This window comes from Trachinotus anak, unplaced genomic scaffold (assembly GCF_046630095.1).
Source record: "Trachinotus anak isolate AG129_WGS33_773 ecotype Australia unplaced genomic scaffold, CSIRO_AGI_Tana_v1 ptg000032l, whole genome shotgun sequence".
NCBI lineage: Eukaryota > Metazoa > Chordata > Actinopteri > Carangiformes > Carangidae > Trachinotus > Trachinotus anak.
The window spans coordinates 26720001-26733949 of NW_027273883.1; the positions used below are offsets into that span (position 1 = coordinate 26720001).

The 13949-nt window shown below is 44.2% G+C and overlaps 1 protein-coding gene across 3 annotated transcripts in view; it reads left to right on the forward strand.

The window, feature by feature from the left end:
• gask1a (golgi associated kinase 1A) overlaps positions 1-13949 on the forward strand; it is a 49969-nt gene that overhangs the window by 23360 nt on the left and 12660 nt on the right. The window contains exons 2-4 of one of the 3 annotated variants that reach the window (XM_071469790.1): positions 5783-6868; positions 7025-7447; positions 10638-13069. In XM_071469790.1, coding sequence (XP_071325891.1) covers positions 5783-6868; positions 7025-7447; positions 10638-10730 — 1602 coding nt within the window. In that variant the 3' untranslated portion in view covers positions 10731-13069. Of the gene's footprint in view, positions 1-5782; positions 6869-7024; positions 7448-10637; positions 13070-13949 lie in introns of those variants that run through there. The other 2 variants (XM_071469788.1, XM_071469789.1) reach the window with 2 other exon arrangements.

Below are 13949 nucleotides of genomic sequence, written 5' to 3' on the forward strand. Positions count from 1 at the left end.
ACACCTGGTTGTCTGAGGTAAGTGATAAGCCCCGCCCACTACCTGTCAACTACAAAGACAGAAGGAAAGTGATACTGTGAGCCTAACAATAGTCTGACCCTAAACCAAAAGCAGTCAGTCAGTTTTAATGGGAAAGCAAAAGTGCTGACCACAACCCACCAAGTGTTCAGAGGATTGTCAGCAGGAGACAGATTCAGTCCCTGTCCTTCCTGAGCTCCTGTTTACCTTTACTTTGTTCAGTAAAACCTTTAGGTATCAACGAGCTGTGTGAGTTTCTATCAGTCATGCACACTTCTTCAGGAGCTGCTTCAGGGAGCTCTGGCAAAATATCATCCCCTGGCAGATGACATGTATTTTATGTCCTGTTTAATTATAGACACAGTGTAAGCCCGTCCTGGCCAGCTCAAATAATACACTGTGTCAGTAAATGATCATTCACAGAGTCAGCGTCCTCTCTTCTTCAGTCACTCAGTCTCCTGTCTCCCTCAGCAGACAGAGAATCATTAGGTTAACTGCTGAACCTTAACCCGAACCTGCTGCCATGAAGACCTCCATCACAGGACTGTTGTGGTGGTTCTGGACAGTCAACATGAGTTGTATCATGGTGTCTTTGACTATTGTTCGTCCTGCCTCTTTAAACAGACTGATAAAAAGTCTCGTAGATAAGACGGTGTAATGAGACAGTTTTCCGCCTGCGTCGTCTCCTGAGGCGAGCTGGCTGGCTGCAGCACCTGCTGCGTGTCTCGACCTACTGCTGCATACCTCCCTGCAGCCCTGGGCTCCAAGAGAAGAAGGGATATTAAAAAGAAAGGAAAGGGAAAACAGAAGAAGAGCTGGGGAGCTGTCAGGTTGTCAGACACCTGGCCTGTTGGGGGGGTGGGATCAGGGGAGGACATTTATGTGTGTGTACATATATTTATATATAGGACTCTCAGAGTGTGAAGAAACCAGACTTGACAGAGCTGGTTGACCTTCTGGAATTTTGGAGTCCTGGTCCCCTCCTCCCTGATGTCTCAGTCAGTCCAGGTCAAGGTCTAGAAGAGTCTTGGTTGTTCCAGACTTCTCCATGTCAGAATGATGGAGACCACTGTTTCCTTCACTGAGCCTCGACACAATCCTGTCTCTGAGCTCTGCAGCAGCTCTTTCCTCCTCCTGGTTTCTGCTCTGGTCTGCATCGTCAGCTGTGAGACCTGACAGACAGATGTGTCACAGTGCAGGGGCCTCATCCTTCAGAGGACTTGGTCTGTGAAGGCAGACCGCGTAGGCCAAAGTCAAATTAGACCGTCTTGCTTATGCAGGATTTCTGCTTTGTATCACCAGCCATGCCCGCTGCTACTGTCGCTCCTGTCGCTCTTGTCGCCTAGCAACCTTGACAACAGTTTTTTCACAGTAACTTGAGGTTATAAGGTCCTTGGTTTTAACAGTCGTGCCGTTTCTGTTGCACTGAGCGGAAACCCCACAGCCACAACCAGCTGATGCACCACAGGTGGATTTCAGTCCAGGTGGAGAAACATCTGGAGATGTTTAGAGAATTGGAGGAACCTGAGATTTCAGGAGTCATAGCAAAGTGTCTGAATACTTATGTCAATGTGATATCTCAATTTTTTCCTTTTTATTACATTTGCAAACATTTCTTCTGTTTGGTCTTTGTGAGGATAGATATTCAGACGGATGAGGGAAAAATGTATCGAACTGATTTAACAAAATGTGGAAAAGTGAAGCGGTCTGAAGACTTTCTGAATGCACTGTGTATATAAATACATTCACATATAGATGTACAGTATATGCATGTACATATATGTTCTGTGTTTTCTGAGAAAAGATAAAATGTTTCTGTAACTCAGAATCTGAAACTCAAGGTTGTTGAAGGAAAATTGATTGTTATTGCCACAGAAAGCTGTGTGTGTGTGTGTGTGTGTGTGTGTGTGTGTATGTGTGTTCACCCACAGATCCACTCCCAGTGTTTACATGAAGTGGTTTCACAGTATTTATCCTGCAGGTCAAAGTTCACAACAGCGTAGTCAAAACACAAGAAACTTAAATCACAGCAACATCACATCAAACAGTTCTCTCTCTCTCTCACCTTTTTTCATGGCCTGGTTGTGCGTTTGCTGTAAAGAGACATTGAAGGCAACAGAGTAGACACAACACACACCCATGTTGACACATTCACACTAAGCTACACTAAACTCAATGCGCCTGGAAGCTAATTAGCGATGCTCAGCTAAAACAAGTGCTAACACAGAGGGTGCATGAAGAGAGAAGAGACACAGCTGAGAACCAGAGCCTTTACACTCTAATATCTACTGACTTGTTTATTTGTTTTTGTGATACTAATGTCAGGACTCATGTGATCACACAAAAGCTTCTTCTTCTTCTTCTTCTTCTTCTTCTTGTGTTGTGGGCGTCCAGCTTATTAGTGCATTATCACTACGAGTCAGTTGTTGATCCAGATCAACTACTCCACTGTATTTGAATGTAAAATACAGTTGCACTAGAAAACTGTGTGTGTAGAAAACTAGTGTAAGTACAGGAGGGTCAAACTGGACACAGACAGTCTCTAACCCTGAGTGGATGTTACAGTGGATCGTTGGTGTGATCATTTTATGTTCTCTCTCTTCCTTCCTGATCGTCTGACTGCTTCTTCTCTGTCACATTTATTTGTAGAGACGTGAGCTGTTTTCCCAGACCGTAATAAACCTGAATTATCATTCAGTGCCTTTGGGGGGAGAGGAAAGAAGCTGTGAAGCAACATGATGGTTCATGTGGAGTCAGGTTTCTGAGTCCTGAGTTCAGTCTGTTGTAGCTGGGCGTTGGTGGAGAACAAAGACAGAGCTTCATCAATCAAGGATTCATCAATCACGTGACCAGAAACCTGAGTCCAAATGAATGCTACTATTCTTTTTATTAATGCATTTTTTTTAATGTCAGTTTAATGCATAAAAGGAAACTTAATAAAGCTGCACCATGTCACTGCTGAGGTCACAGTTTGCTCTGCTGTCAGTGACTTAAAAAATGCTCAATAAACTGATGAACAGGTTTTAAATTTAGTTGACATCAGTGGTTGATGTTGGTTAGGTTGGTCTTTGTGGGTTTTTTTTTGTGGATGAAAAACACCTGAACCTGAAGACACCACATTTGTATTTATATTTTTATAAATATTTTAAATATTACCTATTTGTTCCCCTTTTTATGTTTTTCACTACTTTCATTTCCTTCTTCCTACGTCCTTGCATTTCTACATGCATACATGTCTTAACTTGAGTATGTGAATAATGTGCAATAATATCTGCTGTGTTTTCTTCTACTCCATATGCAGACACGGCAGACTTGTGTTTATACAGGGTTGTATTAAATAATAGCAAATAAATGGTTGATAGTTGATAGAATGTGAAAAAAAGCCATGTTGATGTTTATATTATTGACTTTAGTTAATATTTAAAGGTGCTTCATGCTGCTTTAATAACCACTTTTATAGTTTTGACATTTAGAGCTGAAACTAATGATACATTTTAGAATAAATCTCTAAAAGATATTAAAAGTAATGAAACATTTCTTATCACATGATCACATTTAGAAAATTGAGTCAACAAATATTTAGCATTTCTACTTGGAAAAAAGACTGAGATGGTGAATAGAAGATAAAAATATTTCCAGATGAATTTTCTGCTGACTGACTTTTGGTTGTGGCTCTGAAGTTGTTACACTGACGGTAAAACAGATGGAGGTGAGCAGCTTCTCTCTCTCCCTCCACTGTGACCAGGAATAGGCAGGAGATCCTGCAGATTTGCTGTGAAATCCAACCCAGGGGTGTGAAATATAAAAAGCCACGTCGAGGTCAGTGCAGGCCGCAGCTCCTCTCAGCAGTGACGACATGTTGTTACTGTGATTCACACTCCACTGTCAGTCAGTCACATTAAATTGCTCCATGTTGATTGTGGCACATAAAGAAAATCGTTTCTGTGACGGTTGGAGATGTATCTAAGTCTGACTGATTCAGGTGAACGGGAGCCTGGTCTCAGACCTGTGGAGCCAGACTGTTTAAGTGTGTATAATGTGTCAGGCTCTCAGGACCTCAGCCGGCAGCACAGGGAGCCGGGTTCAGGGCATTCCAGTCCAGGGGAAGAATAATGGGATCCTTTCACAGGTGGAGGGATCTGGGAATGTTGTTAACGGCTCTAAGGCGAGGAAGACGTCTCAAGGGTCTGAAACATTCCTTCATTCTGCCTTCAGCTAAATGAAGGAGGGAGAGGGAGGGAGGGAGAGAGAGGGAGCAGTCGGAGCAGAGAGGAGAGGCTGCAGTTATCTCGGTCATTTTATTGAGAAATGAAAAGTGCAGCTTTCACCTCGGGCTTCTCTTCCAGCTGAGGCTAACAAGGGGGCATTCACACAGAGCTGAAACTGTGGTTCAGTTGCTCATGTCCATCGGGCCTGATTCCAGTTTTTGGGAATGAAAGGAAGCCTCATTATTGGGATCTGCTTCCTCTATTACTGTTTATCTTTCCACTGGTGGGCCACCATGTTTGCAGAGGAAATGCCAGCCTTTACTGAGACAATTTTATTTGTAGTCTACATATGGAGGCTTTTTTTCCCATTTACCTATTGCACCTCAACACCCCAACATCTTTCCCTGCAGCTGCTGGGCCCACAGGGAGGTGGCTCCATGTAATTTCTTTGGGCTGTGCCTGACCGAGGCTCGGTCACCTGACGCTCACCGGCGAGCTCCCCTCCCAGGTCTGGTTCCCGGAGGATGCCCCAGTTTCCCTGATCTGGGCGAGGTGACGCAGTGCTATCTGGAGGGAGTTCGGAGGAGAGCCGTTGCTCCTCTACGTCAAAAGGAGCCAGTTGAGGTGGTTTTGGGCATCTGATCAGGACGCCTCCTGGGTGCCTCCCAGTGGAGGTCTTCCAGGGACGTCCAACCAGGAGGAGGCCTCGGTGTAGACCCAGAGCACACTGAGTGATTCAGGAGGAGCTGGAAAACATTGCTGGAGAGGGATGTCTGGACCTGCTGTCACTGAGACCTGACCTGGGATAAGCAGAAGATAATGGATGGATGGATGGGTTGGTGGGTGGATGGATATGGAGGCTTCTGCCTACACAAACCCTCAAACCCCCCACAACAAATCTTTTAAAGGCTTTTAATGTTTATATGTCACAGAGCTACAGTTTTAAAGGCGTCAGTACAACACAGACTAACAGGACTTTAAATTCCTACAGTACCAGAGTGGAGAAAGCCATATGGAGCAGCGACGGCGGATTGTGTGAAATATGGCTTCCCCCCTCTTACTGTGCATTGCGTGCAGAAGGCAGCACTGAATTATGGGCATGCCACAATCGCATTGGTCTCAGCTGGATAAATCTAATTCTGCTGTAAGCCACTGGAAACACACAGCCAGCTGACACAAGCTTTATATTCTGCTGCTCATGTATTCAGATGTGTGCTGCAGAAACAGGACATTCTAGCACAGCTCCCTCTTCGTCTCCAAATTCCTGCTTTTCTCTCTCATTTCCATTTTGGGTAATAAACACTCAGAGGTCACACATCACTGTTGTCATAGTGTAGAACAGAATAATGTGCCAAAGAACTGTTTGTTTTCTCTCCTCCCTTCTCCCCTCAGAGTGTGAATCATGAACACATTTGCTCTCCACTTCTCTGGAGCCGACAGATCTCAGTGCAGCAGCCGCTGGTTAACCCCAAAGGAATCTGAGCAAATTTATGGCACCACTTCATTACTATCACGGTTCTGCTGGTCTCTAACTCTGCCTTTCTTCTTCTCTGCAGGCCTGGCGAGTGTGGTCAAAGCTCTGCTGTGGTCAGAAATGGCTGCTCCTCCTGTACCCGCTCTCCCTCCTCCTCCTCACAATCTCAGTGATGACTATCACTCTACCCCTCCCTTCACCGCCTGCTGACATTGACCGGAGGTCATCCCGTGCCCTGAGCTCCGCTGGGAGGTTCATATCTCAGCCCAGGGTCACAGAGCCCCCTCCAGCCACTGCATCTCGGCAGCCACTCACTCACATCCACAACAGGGCCTGGAAAAACAGGACTGGAAGAGAGTCTAACGACAAGAACAGCATCGAGAGAAGTCACACAGACGTACACCGAAATATACACAAAAGCAAAGAGATTTCAGGCGCCATCCAGCAGCCAACCAGTCATCACCGTCCCCGTCTCCCACAGTTTACTGTCAACAAAGGGCCAAAGCATAGAATTAAACCAAGCAACCACAGTGCAGTGGTGAGGCACGCTGCTCACACAGACATTCACCTTAAAAGGAGCAGATCCACCACAGCACATATCCCTGCTGCAGCAGACACGCTAACGAGTGACAGACGAGCTGCAGACAGACCGACAGGCAGAGGGCAGGACAGACACACAAACAGGAACACACACATACAAATGCATGGCAGGCATGCAAGTGCAAGGCTAGTTAAACATCACCAGGCTTTGGGTAAACACACACAAGCAACAAAGCACTCTGGGAAATCTGATAAGGAGCAGCAGGCTGTGAAAAAGCCCTCCAGGGATCTCAGACAACACGGCAATCTCTCAGAGGGTCCCTCTGAAGCGAAGAAGGATCCTGGCTCGTCCGACCATAGTAAGACTCTGTCCAGGCCTGAGGCTGCCGTGAAGACAGATGACAGCAGGTGGTGTCGGAGATTCACGGAGCAGGACTTCCCAGACGGTGACCACAGGAGGCTCAGGATTAGTCCAGATCTTAGGCCCCTTCCCTGGCTCAGCGAGGATGACGTCCAGAAGATGGAGCTCCTCGCGGGGGGTGAGGTGGTCAGCAAGGCCAGGGTGCCTGCACACGGACAGGTGCTCCAAGTGTCACTGGAACCTCAGGCACACCAGCAGGTACAGCAGGTACGTTTGTAATTATATGTTTAGGAGATCATTTGAACTTTCACATTCTCAGAGTCTGAAGCACCAGACTCTGGGTGTGGTGTTTGATACACAATGGTGTTTTATAAATGAAAAGTAAATGGAAAGCTTTATAACTTTGTGTCTCTGTCCCAACAGCCCTCACAGAGGAGAGTCTCACCTCAGCACAGACATCCAGAGACCCACACTGAGCGCTGCCAGCAGGGGCGCTGCTCCCTGATCAAACGCACCGACGACTGGTTTGAGGTTTTCGCCTTCCACCTGGACAGAGTCCTGGGACTCAACAGAAGTCTCCCTGCGGTGCTGAGGACTTTCCACAGTGACATCCTACCGTATCGGTACACCAGCGGAACCCCCAGACCTGTACTGTGGTGGGACCCGGACATTCAGCACCTTGCTGACAGAGACAATGACCAGAACTCAGTACCGCTCAGCTGGGTTCAGTACCAGAAGCTGCTGCAGGTCCACTGTGGGAGTGAAGCAGACCTGAGGTCAGTGCCCTGTGTGGGAGTCCACCACTCGGATTGGGGGAGACTGGCTCTCTTCGACTTCTTATTACAGGTAAGAACAGAGATGTAGGCCCACACACACACACGCACACACACACACACAACAATAATCTTTTAATTATTGTAGAGGGAAATAAACCTTTTACATCCTAATAGAGTACGTTGGTGAGGATTCGTAAGAGGGAGCTTCCTGCTCCTACAGGAAACAGAAGGTGTGAGGCATCAGGCTGCTTTTACTGTAATATACAAATAGAGTTCTGCAGGAATGAGACCTAAAACCTAGAAATTAATTACATTTTATCACTTCCTGTTAACTCCTCCTGAAGTCTCTGGGTTTGTTGAATGTGTTTCTGGTTGATGACTGAAATAAGGTCTGTTTAACAGCAGCTCAAGACATTTTTACTACGACATCAAATCCATCAGTAAATCCCCCAGTCCTGATTTCTTGAAGCTTTTCCGAAAAAAGGCCGGTTGCTAACAAGTGTCTAAATGAGACGACTGAGGTTGTCGGGGACATTAAACGTCATCAGTCCAACATGAAAACCGATCTCCTCACCAGTCCACCTTTACAGCCTGGTTGTTTTTCTACTCGCTCTTACAAACTGTTACTGACTTTGTCAGAGGAAAGGTTTTGTAGAAGAGCTCAGAGCTAAATATAACTACAAGTTGAAGTTTAGTGGTGGTGACGGAGAAGTCATGTGACTGTGGTGTAGTTAGTTTATAGCCTAACATGAGCTTTTTACTGCTGCTGATTGTATTTAGGCTTCAAACGTCATAAAGTGGAAAGATTATCCTGCTGAACAAAACCAGGATCAGAAACTGTTGCTGATTTTCTGTAATAATCCAAAACACAATGGAGAAATCCTATTGGCTGTTTGTGGGGGGAACCAGGTGATGATGACTTCAGGGTTGTCATATGAGTTTCTATTTGGAAAAAAATTGTACATTTCAGCAGGCTCTGAATATTAAAAATTATATCTCTTGTCTAATTATTACCACGGCAATAAGCTGTGATTATCTGATGTTCTTTTGACATTGTGAACTGGTTTCCAAGTAAAAGTTATGATTGTATGAATATTTATAATTGATTTAATACATTTCGTAGCAGGATTAGCTTACTACAAGTTCTTGTTTTGTTCCTCATGATCATCATTATGATTTTAATACGCAGGCTATGTGTTGTTTGTACCAGAATTTGTCAGAGGTGAAAGAGTAAAGAAACACAGCAACTTTGTTAACAAACTTAATGGAGTTACACTAATCTCCCAAGGAACATTGTATTTACGCTTTTCCACTGTTTACCTTCTTCTGCAATACAAGTAGTCGAGCTAGCATGGCTAAAACTAGCCTACTGACCCATGGATGTATTAGAAGACCTTCAAAGGTCTTCTAATACATCCATGCCCCTTGCTCTCTCTGTCAGTCACATGACCCTCTCTTGCTGGTCATAGTGGTCCCTCAAAAGTCTCCCACACTAGCTAGCTTGCTTACTAGCTAACTGTAAGTTAGCATGCTAGCTAGCTTGGGAGAGTTTTTGACTAGCTTGCGCACTAGCAAATTGTCATTTATCATGCTAGCTAGCTCAGTTGTTAAGAAGTTCAAAGAGTTCATTAAAGAGATGGAAACCATGACTCTTTTGTGGAGCAGTTTATATTGAATTTACCAGAAGAGGGTTGAATAAACTTGGACTCTCAGAGATCAGTGCTGTTGAGACAGTTTGCTGTTTGTCATCTGCACAAACATGCAAATCAGAGTTAACCAAACCTGAATTTGATGCTTAAAATTCATGCAGATGTGCTTCACCCCCTGTGTGATTCTGCTGATCGCTGTGATTCCATTGAAATCAACTGATTTTGCTGCAAAATCTTACCATTATAAATGCTGGTATGACTAGGCCATAACAACACCCTAAGTCTGTGTCATCAATCCTAATTGTTCATTCTTTCTCCTTTAGTGGACACAGGTGATGAGAAGAATCCTTTGAGAAGTGTTTTATTCTCAAATGAACCCTGGACAATGTCTGGAGAATCAGGTCATTGTTCGCACATGTAGCACACAACAGGAGGTTGTAAATACTCTGGTAGGTTCAGGTCAGGGTGGAGCCTGGGTGGAGCAGGAGCCAGGACATGATGTAAAAAGTTTGCTGTGATGACCCTTCACCCCCAGACACACAAACCACATAGTTGTATATATACCTGTGCTTTGTTTGTTCAGTGAATGGGAAGCGAACTCACACAGACTGAATGGAAATGGCTCATGTGTGGTCACGCACACACATACACACACAAAAACAAACACAATGTTCTTGTTGGCCAAACCATTACATTTAGGATGTGATCAAAGACTCAGTTTAATGTATAACTGAGATATTTTGATCGCACATATATTTAGCATAAAGCTGTTAGTTAAGCTGTTAATTGTATTTTATGGGCCATGTTTAATAAAGGCTTGTGTTGGTATTAATGTACAGTGTAATGTACAACACGGTGATTATGTACAGACCAGTGCACAGCCTTTTAGCAGGTGGAGATGAGGCTGTCACTGGACAGGATTATACCCTGTGTGAACTTCATTAATTTAGCAGTGTTGATGCAAACAACAGGGATTAATTCCACTCCTCTGATTCACGCAGTGCAGTCCAGGCAGGCAGTGTGGATCAATATGAATGCCTCTGTTATTCTAATGAGACTATTGATGTGACTGTCATTGGTGGTTATTGCACTGTCAGCTGTTTCTAAAGTCACAGGGTCTGTACAGTTTCTCTGGTAGACAGTTGCTTTTACTGTTGTCTCCATACAGCAGTGGTGCATCCATCCATCTGTACGCCCATTCATGTTCACATACTCCTGCTCAGCATATTCAGGGCTGCAGAGCCTGTAGTGTAGTGTATTGTATCCCAGCATGCAGTGGGAGAGAGTACACAGTTTGCAGTCTGTCACAGTGTGAACACACAGTGGGTGTTTCTCTTTTATCTTTGTCCCTCTTAAATCTTCTTCACTCCTCAGCTCCTCCTCAATAAAGCTGTAAGGGACTGAGGCAGGTTGTATACATGTGTGTTTTGTTTTAGCTAATGAGGTAATTTACTTTACAGCCAGTGACTGAAGTAGGTGATTCATGGACAGTTACCAGGTCTGTGGACTCAGGAATTTTAAATCCTGAATTGTTTGCATCCATAATCACTTTCCATCCATCTCTCTATTCCTGCCCTTGCCGGTGCACTGCTGCATATCTTGTCATGTTAGTGCCACCTGTCAATCAGTGGAGAACATGTTCCATGTTTGAGTCCAGACAGAAAGGCCCCGGCTGGCAGGATCAGGCTGGAGCCAGAGTCCTGATGCTGTGAGGATAATTTGTTTGAGCCACCATGCTGCCCTCTGTGGTCTCCATCAAAGTGATGACTCCAGCATTTGATGCCCCAACAGCTGGACGTCGTCAAATTGGGTTTGGTGGCAGCATCACGAAGAAGGTGTGTCTATGTGGTGAGATGGTCCCTGGAGCTTTGACTGGGAAGCTTTTCAGAATCCAGGTGCTGTATCCAGACAACCTGTGTGTCCTCAACAACAACAGCCTCCTTCACTTTCGTAAGGAGCTGATGTTTTCCTGTTGTATCTGTTTTGTCTTGTATCTTTACGAGTTCCCCAAAGAAAACACAATAATCTCTGCTGTCTCTGTTTGATGATTGGAGAGTCTCGACAGTCATGTCACTGTGTCTAGCACAATATATAATATGTTACTGTTGTTGTTGTTGTTGTTGTTGTTGTTGTTGTTGTTGTTGTTGTTGTTGTTGTTGTTGTTGTTGTTGTTGTTGTGTGTAGGCTGCTGCCATTAGGGGTCTCCACAGCAGAACATTGTTCATTTGGTGCAGGTTATACTCTAGCAGCTGGGAAACAGCAGACAACCTGCTCCACCACCTGAGTCACAGCCCTCCTACACATAATATATAGTATATATAGTATAAACTGTACAATGTAATGTTGTTAAATCATTATATATAATTAAACTATTTAAATAATGCGTCACCTAGTTGGAGTGACATCTTAATTTTCTCCCCTGTAATGAATGTGCTGTAAAGCAAACAGCTGTGATGGAGTGTGTATGTGTGTGTGACAAAAGATGTGAGGTGGTGTGTAGCTCCCTCTGTCTCATAGCGATTTGAAATCCTACTAAATGTTTGATTTGATAACGTATGTGTGGCTTCTAAAACATTAATCCTCTCTTGTTCCACTTAGCTTAAGCTAAAGTTGTGTATTTATTGTGCAGCCAGTTTGGCTATAAACTATAAATAAATAAATAAACTTAGACATATCAGCACATTACAAACAGGACTTGTCGTCATTTCCAGCAGAGCAGCGTTATCATCAGGAAACTGTAGGTGGGACATCAGCAGGACTTTCAGAGTCAGCAGCTCTACTGAGCAACATGGAGGAGACAGCTCCTTCAGAGTCTCCTGTGGCAGGTTTTCACAAAAAACTACTGAGACTATCAGAGTCTGCACCAAACTGAACAAACTCATAGCTCTCAACACCATACATACTCTATGTCTCATGTTTTACATCAAGATCCAAACATTATTTCCTGAGAAATTGATGAAAATGTCAAAATATGTATATGAATACATGAAAAGTTCCTGGATCTGCCCCTTTAACTGGATCTGCCCCAAAATTTACTGGGTTCTTCCCTGACCCACCCCCCACCCCTCCACCAAGTTTAGTGCAAATCAGTTCAGCACTTTATGTGTAATTCTGCTGACAACCAAACAAACAGACACATGAAAACACAACCTCCCTGGTGGAGGCAATAAGAGAGAAGAACAGACACAGATTTGGTCTCATCACGACACTTACAGTAAGATGGTCACTGATGAAATCTGTATTTTATAACTGTGACATCATCTGACCAAGTCAACATAAATACAGGCTGGTGACAGCAGCTCAGTGATGTGTCACATGAAAATGAATGTTAGCCTGCATCACGTTGCATCACGTTTTATATCTCTGGGAGTTGTGGCACTTTTTAAACCATGTTTAATAGATTTTGTATAACAATCTGACACCCTGGGTCACAGATTATGATTAATCTCTGTATGATATGAAATACACTCCACAAGCTGCTGTAGGGCTACTCACTGCATCCACACAGTAGTGAAGGGAGTGACTCCATCTCTCTCAGATCAGCGGTAAAAAGAGCTACTATACTGTTCTGGATGGAAACAGAGGTAGAGAGGAGAGACTGACTCCTCCTGAGTGTAATTAGATCAGATAAGGTTACAAACTGCCAGGCTTTTCTATACAATGCTTCAATTTAATGAGCAATACCATACTAGATGTGTGTGTGTGTGTGTATGTCTATTTGTACATGTGTAGTAGTGTGTGTCTGTGGTGCTGGTCTGTCAGTATCTGTGGGTTTGGATGTGGTGCTGTCAGTTCAATTAAAAATCCAATATAGCTCTCAGTCGGGATATTAGTGTGTGCCTTTGTCTCAATGAGTGTGTGTCTGTGTTTGTGTGTGTGTGTGTGTGTGTGTACGTGTGTGTGTGCATGTGTGTGTGTGCCTTTGGATTTACATTTTGAGTGGAATTCGTTTATAAGGTGTCAGCTGCTAATGACTCCGCTAGAGCTGCTGTTTCTGAGCTGATCAACCAGATGCAGATAGTTAGAAAGAGAGACAAACAGAGAGACAGACAGAGATACAGAGAGACAGACAGACAGACAGAGAGACAGACAGAGATACAGAAATACAGAGATACAGAGAGACAGACAGAGATACAGAAATACAGAGATACAGAGAGACAGACAGAGATAGAGAGACAGAGAGACAGACAGAGATACAGAAATACAGAGATACAGAGAGACAGACAGAGATACAGAGAGACAGACAGAGAGACAGACAGAGATAGAGAGACAGAGAGACAGACAGAGATACAGAAATACAGAGAGACAGACAGAGATAGAGATACAGAGAGAGAGACAGACAGACAGACAAAGAGACAGACAGAGATACAGAAATACAGAGATACAGAGAGACAGACAGAGATACAGAGAGACAGACAGAGATACAGAGAGACAGACAGAGAGACAGACAGAGATAGAGAGACAGAGAGACAGACAGAGATACAGAAATACAGAGAGACAGACAGAGATAGAGATACAGAGAGAGAGACAGACAGACAGACAAAGAGACAGACAGAGATACAGAAATACAGAGATACAGAGAGACAGACAGAGATACAGAGAGACAGACAGAGAGACAGACAGAGATAGAGAGACAGAGAGACAGACAGAGATACAGAAATACAGAGATACAGAGAGACAGACAGAGATAGAGATACAGAGAGACAGACAGACAGACAAAGAGACAGACAGAGGTACAGAGATACAGAGAGACAGACTGAGATACAGAGAGACAGACAGACAAAGAGACAGACTGAGATACAGAGAGACAGACAGACAAAGAGACAGACAGAGGTACAGAGATACAGAGAGACAGACTGAGATACAGAGAGACAGACAGACAAAGAGACAGACTGAGATACAGAGAGACAGACTGAGATACAG